Genomic DNA, 25577 nt, shown 5'->3' with positions numbered 1-25577 from the left:
GAAAGCATCAATTGAAACTAGTATTAACTGATCAAATTCTAAATGAAAACCATTTGCCTTCTCTGACCTTTTTTTCTTGATCCATAATCTCTGCCCTTTCTATTACACTAAATAAACTAATAAATCAAAACATAAAAATATTACACATACCAGTCCTTAAATCTGTTAACTTACTCTGAATCTAGTTAAAACTGGAAATCTGATGGGATCCCAGGGTTGTCAGTGAAGTGTAATCAAAGACCGAAGCAAACACAAACTAACAATCATTCTCTATGACTGGGCAGAGTACTGTCTAACTCTGAACTGTGCATACATTTTTCATTAAAACTTTCCATCTTCAAAGAACAGGACCATCTGGTATAAAATCATTCATGCATTTATTTCTGAGTTGCATTGATGTTCCCTGTGGCAACTTCTTCTGTTCCAAAAAAGCCTTGAACAACTAACTCTCTCAAGTCTCGGCCCTTCTAGTTTATCCTGCTCCACTGATGTACCATGTGAGTCAGAAGATACACCTTGCATTTCTCTCTCTTGCAGTTCAAGAGATGGGCACGACTCATCATTACACGTGCACAAGGGGATTGCAACTGAATGGAATGGGCTACAAGAGACAGAGCAGAGAAGATCTGAAGAAACTGCAGCAACACGGTTCTTGCGGATCTCTGATTTACAAGTTGCTGTTGGGGTGTCTGGATCATGATGGTGAAGCATGCATGGGGTACAGAGGCCAAGAGATAGATGTAGTTTGAGTTCCTTTTCTGGTGAACCAGGCAATTTATTGAAAGAGATTATGCTATGTCTGCAGAGAGGGCATGGAATGGACCCAGGTGGGCCAGCCATTTCAGATGGAATATTGCTTGTTGAGCAGAGATAGAGTGCACATCTTACACAAAGTTCATGCCTACAACCTGAGGGCACAAATAAAACGAAAATGATTATTATGTAAATCAAACTCGTAATTGAGCTTTTCAATGTTTACTGATGGCTGATTATTGTATGCAAAGCAAGATAGTTCCCTAATGACTGTCTTAGGGTTGCAAACAGATTTAATTGAACTCATACAGGGGGTATATCTGAATCTGATATGATCTGATAAGAATCTGAGAGATCCGAATTTGATATCTGATAGATATGTAAAACATACATTTGAATTCGTTTTGCTTACGTATCTGGAGATCCTGTTTGATTTTAATATAGTAAATTTCTATAAAATTGGCATAAAAATTAAATATAAAACAAAAGATATACAAATACCTACAAAGGAAATCAGGATAAACATAACTATACCACATGTGAATGTGTGTTCAAAATTAGTTATTGAATGAGTTTTATGGACAAAAACATGAATTGAAAAAATATAATATAGTTGTATATTTTCCTTGTTAAATAACAGCTAGATTCTATTCATGATTTCAGGTGACCATGGTCTTCAGAAACTGTTTACAAAGAAAAAGGATCTTTTCAAAGCTAGGTATGATGCAGATGTACTCTACCATCCTTTGTAACATCATGACAATTCCCATAATTCAGTTTTTCTGGGTCTTTCCCACTCTTATGCTCATTTGAGCATATGAAAAGTGAATGCCATCATGTGTGTAACTCCTACTTTATTCTAAGATCATAAAACTTTCATTTTTCATGAAACATTCTCCACTTATTATTATTATTTTTTTTGCATCCCATTGAATCTGCTTGAACGTGATTGCCCATTTGTCATTTCCTGAAAAATGTTTGAGAGCTAAGATGTCAACACACTTGTTCAATACAACGCATTCTCAATGAATGATTATGAATCAAGCTCACAAACCCTCTGTTTACATCAGTATTTGACCCTTTCAGGTAGGATCTCTCTAGAAGGTGTAGTTCCTTAGTTTAACAAAAGATGAGTATCACATTTGAGTCTTGAGGAATGGCAGTGTACACAAAGAATTCTCTCTGATTGAGCAGGAATGCTTGTGATACAAATTCAAGAATGAATAGTCAATAAAATAAAATGGTTAGTGTTATGCTGTTTATCTTGCAAACTCTGCACAATAGAGCAACTAGATCAGTCTTTTGGTTATTTCACCTACTCAGTTAAGCGATCATAAGCTTGGGGCTTGAGGGTGTAAAATTTTCCTTTTGTTGTCAACCCACAATCTTACCTCTTGTATTTTGGCCATTTGACTGTACCATTCTAAGAGAATACTAAGGGTCCATTTGGTTTGCAGTTGGAATCGGAATTGAAATCCTTTGAGAATCAGAATCGGAATGGTCTATTCCCATAGTCTGTTTGGTTCAAACAGGAACCGGGATTGGAATTTGAATCAGCTGGAATGGGATTTCATTCCCAAGGGAGGGGAAGGGAATGACCATTCTCTCAAATGGGGGAATGCCATTCCACCAGGAATGGGAATGGGATTCCGATTCCGCCCAACCAAAAAGTTGGAATTGGAATGGCCCATTCTAATTCCGATTCCAGACCCCTATTCCAGCAAACCAAACAGGCTCTAAACTTTTAAAAGTCGATCAAACAAAGGGAATGGCTTGCAACTTTTATGTTTACATCTTGCACTACTCCTGGAAGTCCAAAAGTATGAAAATAGCAGTCAAATAATTACCATTATGAAAAACTTCCCATAGATGCTGAGGGTCCATTTGTTTTGCAGTTGGAATCGGAATCAAAATCTGTTTTTTTAATCAGCAAAAAGAATTGAGAATTTTATTAAAGTGTTCTAAATTTTGAAATTACAGTAAGTCTGATCAATTCCCACAAGGTACAAATGTTACAATTGCGCCCAAAACAATTGTTGCCTATTTATCCCTTCTTTTGCTAGAGTATCAGCCATCCCATTTGCAGTCCTTCTTACCCAATTGAATGCAATGTTCAGCTTCTGTTTTATGCTTTCAATTATCGGAATCAAAATCCTTTGGAATCGGAATGATCTATTCCCATAGTCTGTTTGCTTCAGACAGGAATCGGAATGGGAATTGGAATAAACTGGAATGGGATTTCATTCCCAAGGGAAGGAAAGGGAATGACCATTCCTTCAAATGGGAGAATATGGGAAGGGGATTCCGATTCCACCCAACCAAACAGCTAGAAACGGAATGGCCTATTCCAATTCCGATTCCAAACCCCTATTCCCGCACGCCAAATGGGCCCCTTATTTTGGATACTATGATTGTAAGCAAAATGGTATCATTTGTTGCAGTTAGCATTAGGAACTGTGAATAACCTCTTCTCTTTCCATTTTTTATCTTAAAAAAGAAAGCTAAATTGAAGAGAAGGGAAATGATCAACACAAAACTAACATGAAACACCCAGAAAAGAAAGTACATACCTTCAGCAGCTACATCACATGCTTTCTCCAGGCAAACAGCACAAATATTACTGTCATCAGAGGTGGCAGTTGAGGGCTGCAATCCATAATCCCTGCAGAGAGTAGTTATGAAAGGATAATGGTCAGAATAGACAGAACAACTGTCTAAAAGAGGGTGTTGAGAAATTACTCCAACCACAACAAACTTACAAGGATGAAAGAAAACCAAAGATATTCTGATGTACATATCATCTATAACAACCATTTTTTTAATAATATCTACAATATCAAGAATGTGTCAAAAATTCAAGCCAAAAGAGAATCTATCAACATTTTCAAACCCCAGATAAACCATCAATTTATCCAAGAGATCCGGTATCAGTACAACCTCCTAAACAGAGGGGAGAAGAATGACTAGATAGCAATTACAACCATGAATAAATGTTTAAGGTATTCTTCATTCTTGTTGCAAATAGTACAAAAATTGGGCATCTGAAAGCCTCCACTCTTCATACAAGTTATGGTATTAAATGCACACACGCACACACACACACACAAACACACTTGCTTATAGAATCCATGTAAATGCTTCCACTCTTCCATTGTGGTAGATCCCCGAGAACATTTCTACTAATATACTCTCCAAATATTCTCATGGCAACTAAAAACCCCCTTTTCAGGAGAAGTGGTTAACAATTCTTCTATAGGCTATGATAGATACCTATACAAGGTGGATGCATCATGTTGGATACTTAAATTTTAGTGTAAATTTCATATCCAATGCCTTGTCCATTGTTCTCCATTCCATATCTGAATAACATAGGTTATGGAAACAGACAACACTTCAGGTTGTATATGGGATGTAATGAACTAATACAAACAGCACTTTACATACAAGACAAGATCAATAATATTGGATCACAATGTTAGACATTTGCCTTTGGGCCTGGAGCCCTCCAGACAAGCACAACCCTTGTAATCCACTTATCCCTTGTCTTACTCTATTTTCCACTCTTGTAACCAATCTGAGTAAGCAGTTTAGTTTAGCTGAAACCTTTTTTTATCAATTTAGTTGACGCCCTATTCCTCTTCCACTTTTCATCTCATTTAGCCTAGATCACATTGAATCTTCTAGTAAGCACTAAGGAACCTCCAAACTTCTATTAGTCAACTTTCCTTTTCCTTAGCTTTCCTCTTCCCCTCACTAGAACCATAGGTATTTAGAAAAAAGCCAAATCCCCTTGCCTACCATGTTCTTGAAATAAATAGCTAGAGAAAAACTTATATTTATTTCACCAATGCCCAAAACCACCTTTAAATCCCACACTGTAAGAATTGTACCCAGACAATCCTTTTGCTTGTACATGAGCTCATTCCTTAAACTTTTTGGGTAATAAAATAAACTTTATTAAAATAAAAAAAAAAGACAATACAATAAAGGTGACCAGAAGTTACCTGATAGAAGAAACAAGAGCCCTAAACTGACCACAACCCAACACTCCAGAAACCAAAACAACACTACCTCATCTGAGGAAAAAACCCACAACACCTGATCCAATAGAATGTAAGACAAAAACTGCTCTCCTAACTGACCTTACCACTCAGACTTTACAAATTTCATTACACCCCGTACAGAGGTGGCATTTCTCTTTCCTTTTGTTTTGAAGAGTGAGCCACCTCATTCCAAACACTTATTATATCAGTCACTGTAAAACAATGGAAGATGTCCAAGGTTTTTATCCAACAAGCCACTCTAGATTTTATTAATTCCACCAACTCTTCCTTTAACCTGATCTTCTCATTAAATATTCTTGCATTTCTCTCCTCCCAGATGGACCACACCACAACAGCTCTAACTGCCTTCCACATTGTTCTTCTCTTTTTGTTGGCTGTCTTAAGAAATTTTGGCTGAAGAGGCTCACTATATCCCAAGTAGCCATCCACCTGCAAACTGAAAAGAGAACAAAAATACTCCCACATATACAACACAAAAGGACAAGAGATTAGTAAGTGGGATAAGGATCGAACATTTTCAAAACAAAGAAAGCACACATGTGGGGACAGACATCTATTTGGTCTCCTCTTTTGAACACAAGTGTTCACCTTTCCAAGAAAATCCTCCCAGCATAGTGCTTGAACTTTAGGTGGTATGGGCTTACTCCAAAGTTCTTTCACCGGAAATTCTCTCCCACCTCCAAAGGTTATAAGAGTAAATTGAAAAATGAGGTGCAAGTGAATATAGTGCCGGGGGAGGTAGTTCATAATCTGGTTTGGATCAAGAAAACAGACTGGAGTTTATCCAATAACTGAATAAAGGCCTCACACTCATTATCTCTCAGCCCCCTTCTGAACCCGAAATCCCAACTCACACCCCCTGAAGAAAAAGTGGCAAATCTTGAGATTGGACGATTCTTGAGGTCAGACACTGAATAAAGGCCCGGAAAAAGAGAACTAAGAGGTGCATCAGCCAACAATATATCTTCCCAAAAGAGAACTGTCAACCCACACCCCACATCATACCTGGTAAATTTGAGAAAGGTTGGGTATACTTTTTGGATTTCTTTCCATGGAGAACTTGAGGTAGAGGGGGTAACCACCTTTGCATCCCAGCCATTGCTCATCATCCTGTGAATGCTTTCAATGACCTTGTGCCATAGCTTATCTCTTTCCAATGGGAACCTCCAGAGCCACTTTCCCAATAAAGATGCATTCCTAAGAACCGAGTTCCCTATACCAAGTCCCCCCTTATTTACTTTACTAACTTGTTGCCACTTTATCAAATGGTCCCTCTTCTCATCCCTAGGCTCCCAGAGAAAGTCCCTCATGAGCTTTTCTAGCTGACCTGCTATCCTAGAAGATATTCTAAAGGTGGATATGAAATAAATTGGGAGGTTGGCTAAAGTTGCTCTAATCAAAGTAATGGGATGGCTAATGGGTTTACAGGCATGCCTTAAGGGAGATAGACAGCTTGAGAGGGGACCAGAACCGCTTCCTTCAATTGGATTCCCAGGACAGCTAATGGGATGGCTGACACTCTAGCAAAGCAAGGGGTTTTAAGGCAGCAGCTTTGGGCTCTATTGTAATTTATTTTTTGGAAATTTGAATTTCTGGGTGGATGGATCCCCAAGCTGTTGTTACTTTTACCTCCCATTAATAAATTAATCATTTTTTTCTGATTAAAAAAATCCTTAATGGATTTCCTTTTCCAATTGGATTTGAGTAGCTGAAAGAAATATTTCAAACATGATATCCAAGATTCTAAATACCCCTCCCACTCCCAATGGGACTTCGTTTCCCATATGCATCCCCTGATGCTTTAGCCCCAAAACCTTAACTCTTGTTCCCATATTCATAAGTTGATGCTTTGAGTGTTGAACCAAAAGATCTCCCATGAGGGCTTTGAAGATAAACAAGGTAAATCCTCACACTGAGGAAGGAGGATTCTCCTCATTTCCTATCTTGCAATTTTACTTTTTTTTTTCATCAAAGCAATTTTACTTATTTAGTTACAACTTATTTCTCCTTTATCAATTGCTTGTGCCTCCATCTCAAACAGCACCCAAACAGCTCTACACGCTCCTTTTTCTGCTCTACGTATCTCTCCATATTACCCACCCTTTGTTTTTCTTGCTCCCTCCCTTACCTACACTAATCTTCTTTCAACCACTTCAACTCTAGATTCTTCTAGCCCTTTCCCCTTCCAAAGTCCCTTCTGGATGAATTGAGCATACTTCCTGTCTTGTACCTTAACTGCCCCCTGCTTTTCCAAAGTATCTGCAAAAGCATTTACTGTTCTCTTCACCCAATGAAACTGGATTTCCACCACTTCAATGACAAGCTTTGGTATATTCAGTTCCTTTGTCTTCCTTATACACTCCAGTACGGCATAAACCTCAGCTCTAAGAGAGTCCCCAACCCCAATGGGACCTGAATACATTGCAATCACCTTCCCATTCTCATCTCTGAAGACACCTCCTACACCTGAAGAACCTAGATTCCCTCATTGCTTCCATCAAAATTTAACTTTATAAAACCAAGGCCGGGTAATAACCACACAACCCTAACTGTTATTACTTCAAAAATACCTTCTTTATTTCTTTCACTTTCAGAAAATGTCCTAGAATTCCTTTTCTCCCATAAAGTCCAGCATATGGCAGCCCTCACCCCTCACACTGTCTATCCCTTTCTTCTGAATAAGAAAGCACTTTTATTGAAATTCATCACAACCTAGAAAAACAACCCCAACTCTCAGCTCACTTGGACTTCTTGTTCAATCACCTATTTCATATAATCTTTCTGTTTAATTGGTTAGTTTCATTTAGTTAGATATCTTTCTGCCATTATGCTCATCATCTTCTTCTATGTTTTGAAATCATAGATCCTTATCATCTTTAATCTTTTTTATCTTCAGACAATGATAACATCCCATAGCTCCATCTCATACACTAAGCCCTTAGACAATGAAGGGTGATTTTTCATGTTTGAACCAATGACTTGTTCATTCCCATTAGTTACACCAGTAGCCCCTACTAAAGACAACATTAAACATTTCATTATATTCCCAGACAACACCTGTAGCTGTAATCCGACACAATTCCAACATCTCATTAACCTCTGAAATAGCTCCATAAGAACATCAAGATTTGGAAATCTCCACTAGTGGAAGGCAAACGATTTGACATTGTTAGAGTCAACTATAAGGGGTAGTTTTGTCTTTTCAGTATATATTATTAGTGTGATGTAATGTCTATTATGTTCAAGATTAAGTTATATGTCCCATACTTAATTAGGGGCATAAGAGTCTTTATGTACTTAATCAGAAACATATAAATACAATCTGGCTGACTAGAGAAGAGTCTTCTTCTCTAGATCGAACCAGTTTTCTCCTCCTTTTTGGATCAATAACAGCAACTTTTATTAAGAAAAAGATGATAGAGAATTACAAAAAGAAGGGAGGGGTAAAAACTCTTAACCCTCCCTAACAATAAAAATCAAATTACAACAATGCTCAAAAAAATTTGCTCTTCCCACCCCTTGTTTAGCCAAAGTGCCTTCCAGAGAGTTAGCACTCCTCTTGGTCCACTGAACCCAAAAAAGTTTTGTCCTCCTTCTCTTCTTTCTCTCTTCTCTCTCTTTCTTTAGTCTTTATTCTCTGCTAATCTAGGGCTGAAACCAGTACAGATTTGTTCTGTAACATGGTATCAGAACCACTATAAACTGTTCAGGTTAACCCAGAATTTCCTGATGCGTCTTTTGCCCTAGATCTTTGCAGAGATCTCATTGATCCCTTGGAGAGTTGGAGTTTCACAGAAAAGCTGAAAAGGAGTTTTCGTTTTTCCCTCTTGGAGGTCTCCATGCCTCTGGTTGGTTGTGTGGTGCTCGTTTCATGTGGTTTGTAGAAATCCTCTGTTGAGTTTTGGGCAGACATAATATGTTTTTTATTTACATAGCATAGTTAGGGAGTTATTGGGCCTTAGGCCCATTAGTTTATGTTTTAAGTTAAGAGTGTTTTTAAGTTCTCACAAGTAGCCGACTTACTAAGGGCACACTTGTCTTTGTACTCTCTTTTATTTATGAGTATATAATCTAATGAAAGGGGCAGCCAGACCTAATTCTGAGCTTCTCCCATTCTCTTCTATCTTTCTTCTCTCTCTTTCTCAGCTGAAACTTTTTCTTCTTTCTTTTACAGTTTTTATATCAAAACAGGTTGTCCAAACTTTTCTACTCCCTTTAATCGATGGATCAAAGGGAGCTGTTTCAGGTGGTGTGGTGATCAGATCAGTGCAGTACTGATTTATGAAGTTCAAACAAGTAGGTTATATGGGTGATACAGTGTGAGATAGATAGTAATCAGTTGCAGGTATGGTAGTATGTGTTTTGGTGCATTCAGGTATCTTCTATGGTGCTGAAATAGCAGGGCTGCAGTGACAGTTAGGGTTAAGAAAGAAAGAAAAAAAACATATGAGCAATGTGGTGGTTAGCAAGTGAAGTGGTGTGAAGTGCTAGTGAGTGGAGTTATGGCAACAATGGGAGACAACAGTGGACATAAATCTAGTGTTATGATTCCCCCTGATTATCTTAGTGTGCAGATGACCTCTATTAAATTGAATGGTAAGAATTATGTACCTTGGGCTAAATCTATAGAAGTCTTTCTCAGGGCTAAGAAGAAGGTGAAGCGTGTGAAAGAGGAGAAACCCTCAGCTAGTTCTCAGGGTTACAGTGAGCGGGAACAAGAAGATGCACAGATTATGACATGGTTGTTGAAAAGTATGGAACCGAAGATTAGTGTGAATTTTGTGTTCTTAGATACATCCAAGGAGATTTGGGACCTCAGAGTATATTAGCTTTACCAAGAGTATTTCAATCTGCAACAAAGAAATCAAAGTCTTGAGGAGTATTATGCTAATATGAGGAATCTTCGGAATGAATTGAATGTTTATCATCCCCTTACATTTGATGTCAAAGTTCAGCAACAACAGAGAGAAGATGTAACCAGATTTCTAGTAGGGTTGAATGGTGAATATGAACCGGTAAGAGCACAGATACTAGCACAGATACTAGGCGGATCTGCTCTTCCCTCTCTAGAGGAAGTGTTTGCTCGTCTCCAGAGGATTTCTGCTAGAACTCCAGAGCATCCTACTGTGACTGATAGATATGCCTTTGCAGCAACTAGAGGTGGAGGTCGTGGTGGTAGAGGAGGAGCTCGAGGAACTCAGCTAGGTCATGGTGTAAGTAATGGTCCCATGTTCAATCTTGGTGGTGGACGTTTTGGAGGTCAGGACTCTAAGGGGAGCATGTGGTAGAGGACGTTGTAATGGTATGAGGAGGTGTACACACTATGGTATGGAGGGGCATATTATCAATTTTTGTTATGATTTACATGGACGACCTTCTACCTGGGCCTATCATGCAGTGGCTAGTGGTGGTGGTACGAGAGATGGAATTCAGCAAAGTAATCTGACACCTTCTATACCTACAAATGTCTACAGGAAAGAGATGATGAGCGTCCCACATAATGAGTATGAGCTGTTTCTTCAGGCTACATCACAGAAGAATACTACCTTTCTCCACTCTGTCCACTCAGGTATGGTTTGTTTGGCATCCAAATTATCCGCCCATTGGATTATTGATTTTAGAGCTTTTGATCACATGACTGGGACTCTAGGTGTGTTTTCTTCTCTTTCTCAATCCCAACTTCACACATAGTTACCCTTGCTAATGGCTCCACATCTTCTATCTGTGGTGTTGGTAATGTTAACCTAGACTCCTTACCCTTGTCCTCAGTTTTGTATGTTCCCAAATTTCCTTTTAACCTTATGTTTGCTAGTAAATTAACAAAGCCTCTTAATTGCTCCATCACTTTTTACCCTTCCTCTTATGTTGTTTAGGATTTCAAGACGGAGATGAAGATTGGTGGAGGGCATCAAGCTAGTGGATTGTATTACCTTGATGGTGGTGGCTCTTCAACAACTCTTCAGTCACCTCTTTCTCCTCTTCAGTGACATTGTCGGCTTGGTCATCCATCTCTTAAAGCTCTCAAGTTACTTGTTCCGTCTTTGGGTAGTCTTTCTACTTTGGAATGTGAATCGTGCCGATATGGAAAATTCCACCATGTTCCCTTTAGGTCTAGGAGTGGTAGCCGTCTGTTGAGGCCTTTTTCTTTGGTCTATTCGGACATTTGGGGTCCAAATAAAATAGTCATATAATGGTTACAAATATTTTGTAATTTTTGTTGATGATAAATCAAGGATGGATGACATGGGTTTATCTTATGAAAGAAAGGAGTGAAGTGTTTTATGTTTTCCAAAAGTTTCGTGCTGAAATCCATACTCAATTTGGTGTGATTATTAAAACCCTTCATTTTGATAATGGCCGAGAATATTTTTATACACCTTTTCAGTAATATTTGGAACAACATGGTATTATTCATCAAACCTCATGCACTTACACCCTTTAGCAAAATGGGGTGGATAAAAGAAAGAACCGCCACCTCTTGGAAACTAATCGGTCCCTTTTACACCATATGAACACTCCAAACGTTTTTGGAGTCATGTTGTACTTACATCTTGCTTTCTCATTAACCAGATGCCCATGCCTATCCTTAAAGGTCATTCTCCCTTCTCTGTCTTGTTTCCCTCTTTGTTTTCTTTCCCTTTCACTCCTAGGATTTTTGGGTGTTTGCTTTGTTCATAACCTTGGGCCCGGAATGGACAAGTTAGATACACAATCTACTAAGTGTGTCTTTCTTGGCTATTATAGAACCCAGAAAGGGTATAAGTGTTATAATCCCAGTTCTCAATGTTCTTTTGTTTGTGTTGATTTTACGTTCTTTGAGCCTGTTCCATTTTTTTCAGGGCCGGATGTCTCCTCTTTCTTTCCACCTCCACTTCCAATTCCAATTGCAGATCACATCCCTCTTGTTCCAGTTGCATCTCAGTTGTTGCCTCCAGCGCAACTCCCTATTGAACGACCACCTATCAGACAAGTGTATACGCACCAACAAGCATTGGCTCCTCCTCTAGTCTCTTCACCATCAACTGATCCGATAGTTGTTTCAACACCAGTTTCACCCCTCTCTGACCTTGACCTTCCCATTACTTTGCGGAAAGGTAAACATAGTTGCACTTTCATCCCATTTCCAATTATGGTTTGGTATCTCACCTTTCTGCCTCCCATCAACAGTTTGTTTCTTTGTTATCTTTTGTTTCTTTTCCTTAGAATGTCTAGAAAGCCCTTACCTCCCCAGGGTGGCACCAAGCAGTGGAAGAAGAACTCTCTACTTTGGCTCATAATCATATGTGGGATCTCACCACTCTTCCTCCTGGAAAACATGTTGTGGGTTGTAAGTGGGTGGTACACTGTCAAGTATCTCCTAGATGGTAGTGTCGAACGGTTGAAAGCTCGATTGGTGGCAAAAGGGTATTCACAGCTATATGGCATTGACTACACAAAGACCTTCTCTCTTGTGGCTAAGATTAGCTTAGTTCATGTTTTGATTCATTAGCCGCTATGTATGATTGGCCTCTATTTCAACTTGACATCAAGAATGCCTTTTTACATGGTGGCCTTCTTGATGAGGTTTACATGGAGCAACCACTAGGGTTTATTGCTCAGGGGGAGGATGGTAAGGTGTGCAGACTCAAGAAGGCTATTTATGGACTTAAACAGTCTCCATGTGCATGGTTTGGTAGATTTAGTGAAGTGGTGAAAGAGTTTGGCATGAGACATTGTCAGGTTGATCATTCAGAATTCAGCTATGGTTTGCCTGCTAGGAAGATTTTGTTGGTGGTATATGTAGATGACATTGTCATTACAGGTAGTGATAGGTTGGGAATTGACAAGTTGGAGACATTTTTGCATGATCACTTACAAACAAAGGACCTTGGGAAGTTAAAATTCTTCTTGGGGATAAAGGTAGCAAGGTCTAAGCATGGTATTAATCTGTGCTAGCGGAAGTATGTTCTTGATTTGTTGGATGAGACATATGTTGGGTGCCAAACCAGCTCAAACACCCATGGAACCAAATGTCAAGTTGAATAGTGATGCAAGTGAGGGGTTTAAGGACCTAGGAAGGTACTAGAGATGGGATATACAATTGATCACCCCATGAATATAGAGCCATGGCACACACTACATGTGAACTAATATGGTTGAAGAACATTCTACAAGAGATGTGATATACAATTGATCGCCCCATGAAGCTTTATTGTGACAACCAAGCTGCAGTCCACATTTCACCTAATCCAGTTTTCCATGAGAGAACAAAACACATAGAAGTTGACTGTCACTTTATAAGAGAGAAGGTGCTCAGTGGAGTAATAAGTATTGCATATGTAAACAAAGGAAATCAATGGGCAAACCTGTTCACTAAGGGGTTGAGTCGGGGAAGAGTGGATTACACTTATGACAAGTTGGGACTATATGATATATACTCACTGGCTTAAGGGGTAGTGTTAGAGTCAACTATACAGGGGTAGTTTTGTCTTTTTAGTATATTATTAGTGTGATGTAATGTCTATTATGTTCAAGTTTAAGTCACATGTCCCATACTTAATTAGGGGCATAAGAGTCTTTATGTACTTAATCAGAAACATATAAATATAATATGGCTGACTAGAAAAGAATATTCTTATCTAGATCGAACCAGTTTTCCCCTCCTCTTCTTTCCCTCTTCTCTCTTTCTTTTGTCTGTATTCTTTGCTAATCTAGGGCGGAAACCAGTACAGATTTGTTCTGTAACAGACATTGACATGTTTAATACTGCAATTCATTTACTGACCTAAACTTAATTATGGAAACAAAAGTTTTAAGGGCTCAAAAAACATGACCTAAACGGTTGTGCCACAAAACAACTTGACTTTTATTCGATTGACTCAAAGACCCTGAAGTCGGAAGACCATCTTTATTCTCTAGAACATATTGTAGAGAACACTGATGTGGACCCCACTGTGTTCGTATGGCAGCATAGCATATTTTTTGTTAGTTATGTCAGTGTTAGTTGGTAGTTATTGGTAGTTATTTCAGTTTGTTGTTACAGCTTGTTATTTCAGCTTTATTATTAGTTTATTTGCCATGTAAGCAATAAGGGCAATTCAGCCCTTTTACAATTAGTCAACATATATAAATATTAAGAGTGGGTCGGCAGATCTATTTTGATCAACCCTCTCTCTCTTTTCAAAATCCCTTCGTGTACTTCTTCTTTTCTCCCTCTTCTTCTTCTCTTCTGAAATTTCTCCTTTTTCTTTCAAATTCAAGACTGATTGTAGTCTTGATCGACTACTTGGTATCAGAGCAAGGATTAGGGCTTCTCATGTGAGTCTGATCCAGCCAACCACATGAGAGTTGCCTAGGGCTGAAAGATTAAGAGGATCCTTTTTCGGCTTATTCTTGGAGGTTAGAGACTGTAGCAGCTGTCCAAAGAGTGGATTGTGTTCTTGATAATCAGGAAGAATCAGAGGTAGTTAAAGAGTCCAAGATCAGTTTCTTTATCAAGACTGAAGGTGGCGATCAGAATTTCTGTTCAAAACCTAAAACTAGTTGCAGAGAAGGAGGTCTTATGTTAGTCTAATTAGATTGACTACATGAGAATTTCCTAGGTTTAGAAGTTTTTAAACAAAGAAGGAGGATCGGATGATTCTTGGAGGCTACTGGTAGTGTGCGGCTACTACTAAGAAGATTGTAGAAGGCTGGGAGAGTTCCAATAGTCAGGAAGAATTAGAAAATGCTTCGGATCCCCAAGATTAGGGGTCTGCATCAGACAGAAGGTGGCAGCCAGAGATTTTCTTTCATAAAGTAAGTTTTTTTTTTGCTTGAGAATAACCTTGAAAGAATCATCTTGGTCTATTTTGAGAGGTGCAGCTGGAAAATCTTTTTTTCTTCTATGGTTTTGAGAGAAAACCCTAAAATTCAGAACTATTGTTGGTTTCAGATCAGATTTTGAACTGGTTTCATACTGAATTATGTTTTCTTTATTCTTTGGAAGACCGAGGCCGGTTGTTATCAGTTGTTTGGGTGCTGTTTTCTATTACAGTAGCTTCAAAAGTTTTTTTATTGTTAATTCTTGACCCAGAATGGAGTTCAAGAATCAAGGGAAGGTGTTTTGGGGACTAGCAATTCTGGTAACATGTCTGAGAATGCCTTTCAGATTACAACTATGAAGTTTGATGGATCCAACTACTTAGAATGGGCTCAATCGGCCATGATGGCCATTGGGGGTAGAGGAAAACTCAGCTACTTGTTGGGAGATGTGAAAGAACCAACTAAGGAGGACCAAACGTATACCAAATGGGTTCAGGAGAACTATTTGGTTATGACATGGCTGTGCAACTCTATGCAGCCACATATCAGCTGGAACTATTTGTGGGCAAAAACAGCCAAGGAAATCTGGATGGTCATGAAAGAGACTTACTCCCAACCCCTTAATGTTGCTAGGGCCTATGAATTGAAGTGTGAAGTTAATAACCTTAAGCAAGGAGAGAAACCAGTCTCGGTTTACTTCTCTACTTTGAAATCTTTGTGGCATGAAATTGACCACCTAGAAACACTTGAGTGGGAAAGTCAGAAGGATGCACAGACTCAGAGAAAGCAAGTTGAAACTAATAGGGCTTTTGAATTCCTAGTTGCTCTGAATCCTGACTATGATATTGTGAGACAACAAATACTAACAAGGGACAATGTGACTTTATCTCAAGCCTACTCCTTGGTGCATAGTGAAGAGACTAGGAGAAAGGTTATGATGCAGCATCAACCCTTCCCACCAGCCTTGGCAGCAATTAAACCTAAGTCTGGGGGTGATACGAAGAGGGATATAAAGAAGGAAAATAAGTGGGATCTAGTGTGTGAATATTGCAAGAAACCTAAGCATACTAAAGACACATGTTGGAAGCTGCACCATCATCTAGTTCCAACAAAACTAGGGAATAAAAGGGGTAATGCTCATATGGCTGTTAATACTGATTCTGCATCCCCATCGGGCACAAAAGGCACACCTCTAGACACCTTAGCTGCTGTCTGGGCTGCCTTAATTCAGTTGGAAAAGGAAGTTGGGAATTCAGCTCAATCATCTTAGCCATCATCAGCTCCTCCCACATCAGCCTTTGCTCATTCAGGTACTCGGGCCTCAGCTTACCATGCTTCAGCTCCAAGAAACACTGAACATTGTTGGGTAATAGACTCAGGTGCATCTGACCATATGACTAGCTTGCCATCACTGTTCACTACCTATCACTTATCGTCTGATAGAGATAAAGTGTCCATTGCTGATGGTTCCCTTGTTACCATTTCTAGCAATGAGACATCAAGTTGTCTAATACCATTTCCTTATCTTCAGTTTTGCATGTTCCTAAGCTTGATTCTAAGTTGCTTTCAGTCAGTAGTATTACAAAACATCAGAATTGTTCAGTAACTTTTTTCCCTGACCGATGTATTTTTCAGGACTTGGAGACAAGGAAGGTGATTGGGACTGGCCGTGAGACGAATAGGATCTATCTGCTTGGAGAGAGTTCTCATTGGGAAGATCGTAAAGATAGGAAGACTTTTGTTTCTCAGTCTGTTAGTCAGGTTATGCTTTGGCATAATCGGTTAGGTTATTTATCCTTTCGGTCTTTGAAGAGTTTGTTTCCAATTTTTTTTGAGTCTGTTCAGATGTCAAATTTGAGATGTGAGAGTTGTGAGCTTGCAAAACATTGTAGAACATCTTATTCCTTGAGTAATAAAAGAAGTAGTAATTCTTTTGATGTTATGCACACCAATGTTTGGGGCCCGTATCACATCCCTTCTATGGGGGGATATAGATATTTCTTGTTGTTTGTTGATGACTATACCCGTTTTTCTTGGGTTTATCTTATGCGTTCTCGAGATGAGGTTCCTGCTCTGACCCAGATCTTTCATCAGATGATTTTAACCCAGTTTGGGGTCAAAATCAAAATCTTCAGATCCGATAATGCGAAAAAATACTTTACCAAGCCATTAGCTTCTTATCTGCTTGATCATGGGATTATTCACCAAAGTACTTGTCCTTATACACCACAGCAGAATAGGGTTGCTGAGAGGAAGAATAAGCACATACTGGAGGTGGCTAGAAGCATTATGTCTAACTCCAATGTGCCTATCCGTTTCTGGGGCGATGCTATTCTTACAGCAATGTATCTCATTAATCGAGTTCCTTCACGGGTTCTTGACATGAAAAGTCCCTTTATCCTTCTATACCCTGATAAAGAATTGTTTATTGTTCCCCTTAAAACCTTTGGTTGCAGTTGCTTTCTTCAGATTCTTGGACCTTATCGTTCCAAATTTGATCCTAAGGCCTCTAAATGCATTTTTCTCGGTTATGCACAAACTCAAAAGGGTTATTGCTACTTCTGGGAGGAGATTTGTCTTGATGGATGTTACTTTCTCCTCAGGGGGAGAGTAGTGAGAGTGGGGTTAACTCATCAGAAGTTCTTTTACTTGTTCCATTGAGTGATGAAGGATGTAATGGGGAGGGTTGTCAGAGGTGTCAGGATTTGAGAGTCTATCACAAGCAATGGAGGCAAATTGATTTCGGTTATTAGCAGTCCAGGCCAGCCCTAGTTCCTTCTACGGATCCAGATCCAGGTGCCACAGTCCCTTTATCAGATCCAAGACTCCCTGAGATACTTTCCATTGTTGCCACTTTACCTCGTTTGAATGACCTTGACCCCCCCATTGCAGTCCGTAAAGGCAAACGGCGTTGCACCACATCCACAGCTCACTGCATTTCCTAGTTTCTGTCATATGATCGCCTATCCCCCTCTTACAGGTCCTTTCTCACATCCATTGCTGATATTCCTATTCCTAGAATAGTGCAGGAAGCCTTGTCAGTTCCTGAGTGGAAAGATGCAATGAAGGTTGAAATAGATGCCCCTCTGAGGAATAATACTTGGGAGCTAGTTGACTAGCCTAAAGGAAAGAAACCAGTTGGATGTAGATGGGTATTTACTGTGAAACATAATGTTGACGGTTCCATTGAAAGGTATAAGGCATGGTTAGTTGCAAAGGGATTTACTCCAGTAGCAAAGATGACCACTATTCAAATTCTGCTATCCTTTACAGCCAGTTATTCTTGGCCCTTGTTCCAGATGGATGTTAAAAATGCCTTCCTCAATGGAGACTTACAATAAGAAGTCTACATGTAGTTACCTCCTGGATTTTATGATGCGGAGACAGGTAAGAAGGTTTGCCGATTGAATAAAGCCTTGTATGGACTAAAGTAGTCCCCCAGAGCTTGGTTTGATAGATTTAGACAAGCCCTTGAAAAATTCAGCTATGTACAAGCCCAGTCAGACCATACATTGTTCATTAAAAGAGTGGACTCTTCCTTGACTTTGCTTGCTATATATGTGGATGATATTGTAGTGACAAGGAATGATAACAGTGAGATTGAGTCTCTTAAACAACTCCTTCATCAAGAGTTTGAGGTGAAAGATCTGTAAGAGCTACGATACTTCTTGGGTATTGAGGTTGCTAGATCTAAACATGGGATATTTATTTCTCAAAGGAAGTATGTTCTAGATCTATTGGAAGAAGCTGGAAAGTTGGGTGTTAGCCTGTACATACACCTATTGAACAGAATCACAAGATCAGTGCAGAGGGTGGAGAGCCTCTTGAAGACAAAATTATGTTCCAAAGGTTGGTTGGAAAACTCCTCTATCTTTGTCTCACACGACTGGACATCAGTTATTCAGTCAGCGTTGTCAGTCAATATATGCACTCTCCTAGAACTACTCACCTTCTTGCGGTTGATAGAATATTAGCATATTTGAAGAGATGTCCAGGTAGAGGTATATTATTCAAGAATAACGATCACATGAAGATAGAGGTTTATACAGATGCTGATTGGGCTGGGAGTGTTGATGACAGAATGTCTACCTCTGGATATTGTGCCTTTGTAGGAGGTAACCTTGTCTCCTGGAGGAATAAGAAACAAAGTGTTGTTTCTCGTTCTAGTGTTGAAGTTGAATATAGATCTATGGTTAATGGTGTGGCTGAAATCCTATGGCTGAATTCATTATTTGAGGAGTTGGGTATTGCTTATGAAAAGCCCTTAATGTTGTATTGTGATAATCAGGCTGCTATTAATATAACTCATAATCCGGTACAACATGACAGAACTAAGCATATCGAAGTCGATCGACATTTTGTCAGAGAAAAGGTTTCGTCTCAAGAAGTGTGTCTACCGTATATCACCTCCAGCATGCAGCTTGTAGATCTTCTCACCAAGGCTATTCCAAGGAAGAAGTTAAAGGCAGACCTATGCAAGTTGGGAATGACAAGTATATATTCCCAACTTGAGGGGGAGTGTAGAGAACACTGATGTGGACCCTACTGCTGTGGTCCCCACTGTGATTGTATGGCAGCATAGCATATTTTTTGTTAGTTATGTCAGTGTTAGTTGGTAGTTATTGGTTGTTATTTCAATTTGTTGTTAGAGCTTGTTATTTCAGCTTTATTATTAGTTTATTTGCCATGTAAGCAATAAGGGCAATTCATCCCTTTTACAATTAGTCAACATATATAAATATTAAGAGTGGATCGGCAGATCTATTTTGATCAACCCTCTCTCTCTTTTCAAAATCCCTTTGTGTGCTTCTTCCTTTCTCCCTCTCTTCTTCTTCTCTTCTGAAATTTCTCCTTTTTCTTTCGAATTCTAGGCTGATTGTAGTCTTGATCAACTACTAACATAAAGACCATCCACCATGCTCCCACTACAAATCATCCTCCCAAAGAACATAATCCTACAAACACAAGAATGAGGGAGAAAAGTTATGGAACAATTTAAAGAATGAGTAATGCTACTAATAGACAACAAATCGATAGGCAAGTTTGGAACATGACGTACATTAGATAGAGAAAAACCAAAGGGAAGAGATATTGTTCCTTGACCAGAAGAAAAGTCTCATTTTATCTCTACCAAAGAGGAAGGTATAAGACCAAAACAAATTAGACTTACAGTCATATGGTTTGAAGCACTAGAACCAATGATCCAAGGAGATTTCGGAACATTAGAGGTAGAGGCTTTGTTACCTAATATAGATGCAAATGAAGTTGAGGTCTTGAATTTGTCTGGCGAAGTGACCTACCTACTATTTTGGGTGGTCACAGGAGGAACTAAGGATGTCTTCCTTGAGATCAGAACTAGTAATGCGGTCCTGAGATGATTCTTGGGAAGCCAAGTTAGCTGAAATGTACTACTATTGGGTGGGTTTCTTGTTTTGTTCTTGTGTTGATTTCTTCACCAAGTCTTGGGCCCATTTTGGTTTCCCAATCAAATCCTAGCAGGTCTCACGGGTGTGCCTGGATTTCTAACAGTGTGTATACCCGAACTTATCCTTATCATCCACCTTCTTTTGACCATCACCTTTCTTTCAATGACTAGTGCCTCCCCTTACCACCAAAGCAACAAGCTCCCCCTAGAAGCATTTACTGTAGACCTCCTGCTCTCCTCGAACTGGACCAAAGCATATACCTTTTGGACAGAAGGGAGGTCCTTGCTACCCAAAATCTGTACCCTAATGGGTTCATATACAGGGTTGAGGCCTAACAGGAAGGTAAACATATGTTGGGAAACCAACTACCTGTAGGACTTGGCATCTTTGTCAATTCCCACCAATTCTTTCCAAACTGAGGTAAGTGCTGAATAATAAGCAGATAAACTTCTCACTCCCTACTTACATGTGGAAGACTCTGCCTACAATTGATAGATCCTACATAATGCCTTTACTCTGAATATGTCAACTTTACATGTTCATATATTCTTGGGCTGTGTCTACCCACATAAAATTCTGCTTCACTGAATGCAACATGGATGCAGAAGCCAAGGGATGATCATATGGTTCTCTTGATCCCACTTATCATGCTCAGTTGTACCCACTTTTGGTTTCCTTACTTTTCCATTGATATACCCAGCATTGCCTCTAGCAGTGATATACAATCACATTTCCTTAGACAATGCCAAATAGTTCAAGCCATCCAATGGAGTGATAATCATGGGGAAATTTATGGTATCATGATTACTACTTAATCCACTCTGGTTGGAAGTAGTTCCAGATGTTCTAGAGCCTTCAGCAACCATAAGAAACAATTCCAGAAAATCTTAATGGGTCTGCTTTCTACAATTCACACAAAAAACAAGTAAACAAATACCACTGTAGAGTTGGAACCAATTCACCAACAATCCGATGCCAAAAAACACACATAAACAACTCAGATGCACTTGTACCACATGTACAGGTCATGTAGACCTCACACTAGCTGCCCTAAGCCACAAGGTTAACGGGAAACCACTGCAATACCATTTTCCTACCACAAACCAGGTCACTCATGACCTACAAGGGTACATAATCTGCTTTGATTTGGACCCCTGAATCCACAGAGACTAAACTCAAACAACTGTCCAATTGGAAAATTTTAATTTCACAATCCAAAACAGGTAAGTCAAAATAGGAAACTGGTATCAGTTCTCTTTAATCACTTCAGAATAAGCATCCATTGTAGTCCAGTGTTGATTTAAGGGGTTCTACACTGGACATTAGGGAGAGAAAGCAAATGTGAAGCGTTCAGACCTGTGGGCTTGCTGTCTCTCCTATTCTCATTCCAGAAGAAGAGGAAAAGGCACGATCAAGAAGAAGGAACTAGTTTCCAACATCCTGCTCTATTACCAACTTATTGTAGAGGAAGAACAGTAGGAGAGAGAAGAGGAAGAGACGGGAAGAAGAGAGAAACATTTTGAAATAGAACCAAAATTATAGCTGGTGGCACCAGTCATATTATTTATGTAGGGCAACAATTACAAAAAAAGGGAAAAGACTAAAGCGCCCCTAAGGCACATAATCAAGAATTACATCAAGAGCACTAAAGTTTCTTCAAAACATGGCAAATCATCATATGTAAGATAATAATTTTTGAAATATATTAATTTGAATACTTTCAAAAATAATAATAGAGCAATTTCATATCAAATTAGCAACTAAAGAAGGCTATAATTTTATATTTTAAAAATTTAAGATAGAAAGTAAACAAGAAAAAGAACAAGGGTGGAGCCGCTGGTGCCAAGTTGCCCAGATGGGTGATTTGTTTCTATAAGTCCGGCGTAATAGAGCAATTTCATATCAAATTAGCAACTAAAGAAGGCTATAATTTTATACTTTAAAAATTTAAGATAGAAAGTAAACAAGAAAAAGAACAAGGGTGGAGCCGCTGGTGCCAAGTTGCCCAGATGGGTGATTTGTTTCTATAAGTCCGGCGTTCAGGTGAGCTACCCAATCATGGATGCCTTCACCCATTCTCCAGAGAACTGAAGGACCACATAGACTCAAAAGTCAACATTACTAAACTTTTAATATCCTGCCTTCATCACTTCAGTGTAGATGGAAGGTCAGGATTTGCAGAAGAAATGTCCCATGAGAGTGCAGATATCCTCCCTACAGAAATACAATAAAAATAATCCTAATAAGTAGGATGTCAAAGCTATTGTAATAGCATATCTTGCCATAACACATTCTAGTTCTGTCGTTGACCCACTAGGATAACAGTCTCAACACCCACGACAGTGCCAAAACTGCTTCATAAGAAATACCAGTAAGGATTCACGATATCCCCCCAAAAAGAATGCTATATCTGAACAGTTTAATGTGTTATAATTGCAATAGTTACCACAACAAGTATTTCCTATATAACTCCACAGGGATCCCCATGTGATCTACTTTTAAGACTTTCTGACACGGTTTTTCAGTAAGAAACTCTTAATTTGTTCAAAGATTGAGATAAGAACCTCTGAGCTTAGTCAATTTACCTTGCTATATTAAGCACACTCATGAGAGGCAAGGACAGATAATTGGATGGAGGAAATGTTGGTAGCACCAAGTCAGAATTTGGTGCCAACAGAAGTTCAAGCCAATGACGCCCCCATATCCTTGCTACATCGACAGGCAACCAGCTGAAATAACATATGGAACTCTTTTATGCATGGAACACACTTGTGAGAGTAAAAGAAGAAAGACCATCACTAGAATTGATTTAATCTGAGACCAAGTTTGTAGTTTTGTACCCATTGCAGTTCAATGTCAACCGACTAGCACCTCTTGCAAGAAGGATCTGTAGAGAGAAGAAATCAAAAAATAAAAAAATAAAAAAAGTATATCAGTCATCCTTTGGTATTTAGAAGAAATGAATGAATGGGGGAAAAGAGTAGTGAAGTAGAAAATAGATAAGTAGTTTCTCACCTGGCAGCACTTCAGGTTTCCTCCACAAGCAGCATAATGCAAAGGAGTGCTTCCAGCTCCTACAAACAAATCAATGTGCTGAATAACTGGGAGATAGAAGCAAAACTGGACATGGGAAACAGAAGAAGCAACCGAACTTCAAACGATAAAATACCTATCAGATCCATTGACGTTCCATAGTGAAATGTCACAGAAGATACACTTGCATGAATGTCAAGCAAGAGCTGAACGCAATCAAAATGCCCATTTAGTGCAGCCATATGAAGAGCAGTTATACCGCCATCTGCAGCCTTGTTTACAAATTTGGAGAGTGCACTGTATTGGATACAGATAGATGTTTAAAAGGCAACAGTTTTTTTTTTTTTTTTGAGGCAAATTGAAGCTTAACCATGAATAGAAAATAAAGTTGGCATTTTCTAATTGCATTGATTGAGGAAAGGCTATTTTGAAATTGGAATAAAAGAATAAAAAAACACAGAAGTCATTCAGCAGTAGTTGTAATTGGTAACTTTATTTTCTTTTATTAGCCTATATATAAGCATGTATACACAAATTATTTTGGAGGAAAAGAAATGGAATAGAAACAAACCACATACGGTTGGTCGTATTTGTTCCTCAAGTTAGAACTGCTGCCCCTTTCACCATTTGTCTGAGAACTTATAACTTCATATGAAACGCTTGGGACAAAATCAGCCACTACAAGTCTTATACATCTAGCATGCCCGTTCACAGCAGCAAAATGAAGAGCCGTCCTACCACTGAGGTAGTCTGCTCTTATAACCTTGTGAATGACGAAAAAAGAGCATAAAACATAATTAATTAAACTAAGAAAACTAATCAAAACTAAGAAAACTAAGAAAACTCGTGCTTGTGTGTGTGTGTGTGTGTGAGAGAGAGAGAGAGAGAGAGAGAATTCACATTGCTTCTAAACAGAAGAAGAGTCTGTACAACTTCCCAGTGCCCATACCGGCAGGCCTGCATCAATGCCGTCTTTGATAGGAAAAAAAAAAAAAAGAATCAGATTCAACACGGCTGTCCGATGATCTGTGGATTAAGAACTATTTCCAACTTTAACGTATTAAATCTAAATGCGAGACGAACTTAGAACGGTTTGAACAATTGAACCGATGTTCAAATTTTTCATTCAGTCTATGCTTAGATGGGGTCAAAACGAATCAGATGAATTAACAATTAACCAGAATAAAACGGACAGAATAAAGGAAGGAACTCAATTTACCTGACCGCAGTAGTTCCTAGAATTGACGTCGGCACCATTCTCGAGCAGCAACGCAACAATCTAGAGAAGGATCGAATAAACGAAATAAGAACTTAGGAGAAAGAGAAGGATAGAAATGGGAGAAGGGATGAGAATGGTTGAGGGGCTTGATACCTCGTTATGGCCTTTGGCGGCAGCAAAATGGAGAGGGGAATTAAGGCCGCCGAAGGTGGAGTACTTGGCGAGGCATGGATTGAACTCGAGCAGCATCTTCGCTTCCACCAAGTCCCCATCTCTTGCTGCCGATACCAATCTCTCCCCTGACGCCGAGCACCCAAATGAATTTCCCATTTCTTTATTTATTTCTGATCTGATTGCTTGTTTTGGATCTCTTCCTCGCTGGTTAAGTTGTCATACAAATTGCACCTTAGCACTGACAGGAAGCTCAGACCCACTTCAAAAGCACATTCACAGGAGGGGGAAAGGAAGAAGGTAAAGGTAAAGGAGAAGCAAAAGAAGAGTAAGAGTAAAGCAAAAAGTAAAAGGGAAGAAGGAGATAAGACTTGTATCTGGAAAACTGAAAGGAGCGCCGGAGGAGTAGAGAACAGAGACGTCTGGTAGTGTTGGTTGGGGGAAATTAGGTCAACTGCTAGAGGCCCAACTCAAACAAGGAAACGCATAATAAACCACGCCACCAATAAGACAACAAGAGAAAGGAGAGGGATGGTGGTGGTAACGTGGAAGGGGATTAGCAGGGTATTTCTCCCTCTGTTCAATTCTCAGACATGAGATATATTCTACGTCTTCCCCGTATTCTGTTCTACTGTGAGCTCATCGATGCATATATTTGTACCTTGCGGCTTTCCTGTTTTAATCTCTTGAGAGGAAACGAAGGAGAAAGCAGGGGCGCGAGAGTCAGAGAGAGAGCGACAGACGCGAGGAGGGATGAAAACGGAAAGCGAGAGGCGGGAAGGAAAATGGTGAGACTGTGAGAGAAAGGAGGAAGAGTGACATAACCTTTTTCCCTCCAGCTCCAGGAACTGTTCCCACTTGCTTTCACCGGCGCCAGCCCTAGTCCTCCTCCTTCCAACTGAATGCAGAAGGCTTCAGAATCAGAATCAGAGCTACACTCCTTCCAACTCTTCCTCCCTCTTTCTTTTCTTTTCTGTCTGTTACTGAAGCTTGACTTCTACGGGATTCAGGATTCTCTCTCTCTCTCTCTCTGAACTCTAAATCTCAATCTCTCTCCCTCTCAAGTATATGACTTTTTTGTCTGTAGTTGTTGCCGTGACTTTGTGAGGCCCCAGGCTGCCAGGCCAC

At 39.4% G+C, this 25577-nt stretch overlaps 1 protein-coding gene across 1 annotated transcript; it reads right to left on the bottom strand.

The window, feature by feature from the left end:
- LOC148848009 (E3 ubiquitin-protein ligase XBAT33-like) lies at nt 1-25507 on the bottom strand. Its single transcript, XM_088951914.1, has 10 exons — nt 24432-25507; nt 24279-24338; nt 23960-24031; nt 23638-23822; nt 23196-23356; nt 23042-23100; nt 22867-22913; nt 22612-22755; nt 3324-3415; nt 1-908 (listed from the first exon to the last, which is right to left on the bottom strand). The coding sequence occupies exons 1-10, from the start codon at nt 24606-24608 to the stop codon at nt 370-372; spliced, it is 1536 nt and encodes a 511-aa protein (XP_088808040.1). The 5' UTR covers nt 24609-25507; the 3' UTR covers nt 1-369.
- Between the last annotated feature and the right edge of the window lie 70 nt (nt 25508-25577).

Source organism: Nelumbo lutea, chromosome 6, assembly GCF_056320005.1.
Source record: "Nelumbo lutea isolate HS-2025 chromosome 6, American lotus-T2T, whole genome shotgun sequence".
NCBI lineage: Eukaryota > Viridiplantae > Streptophyta > Magnoliopsida > Proteales > Nelumbonaceae > Nelumbo > Nelumbo lutea.
This window is presented reverse-complemented; position numbering and strand designations above follow the sequence as displayed.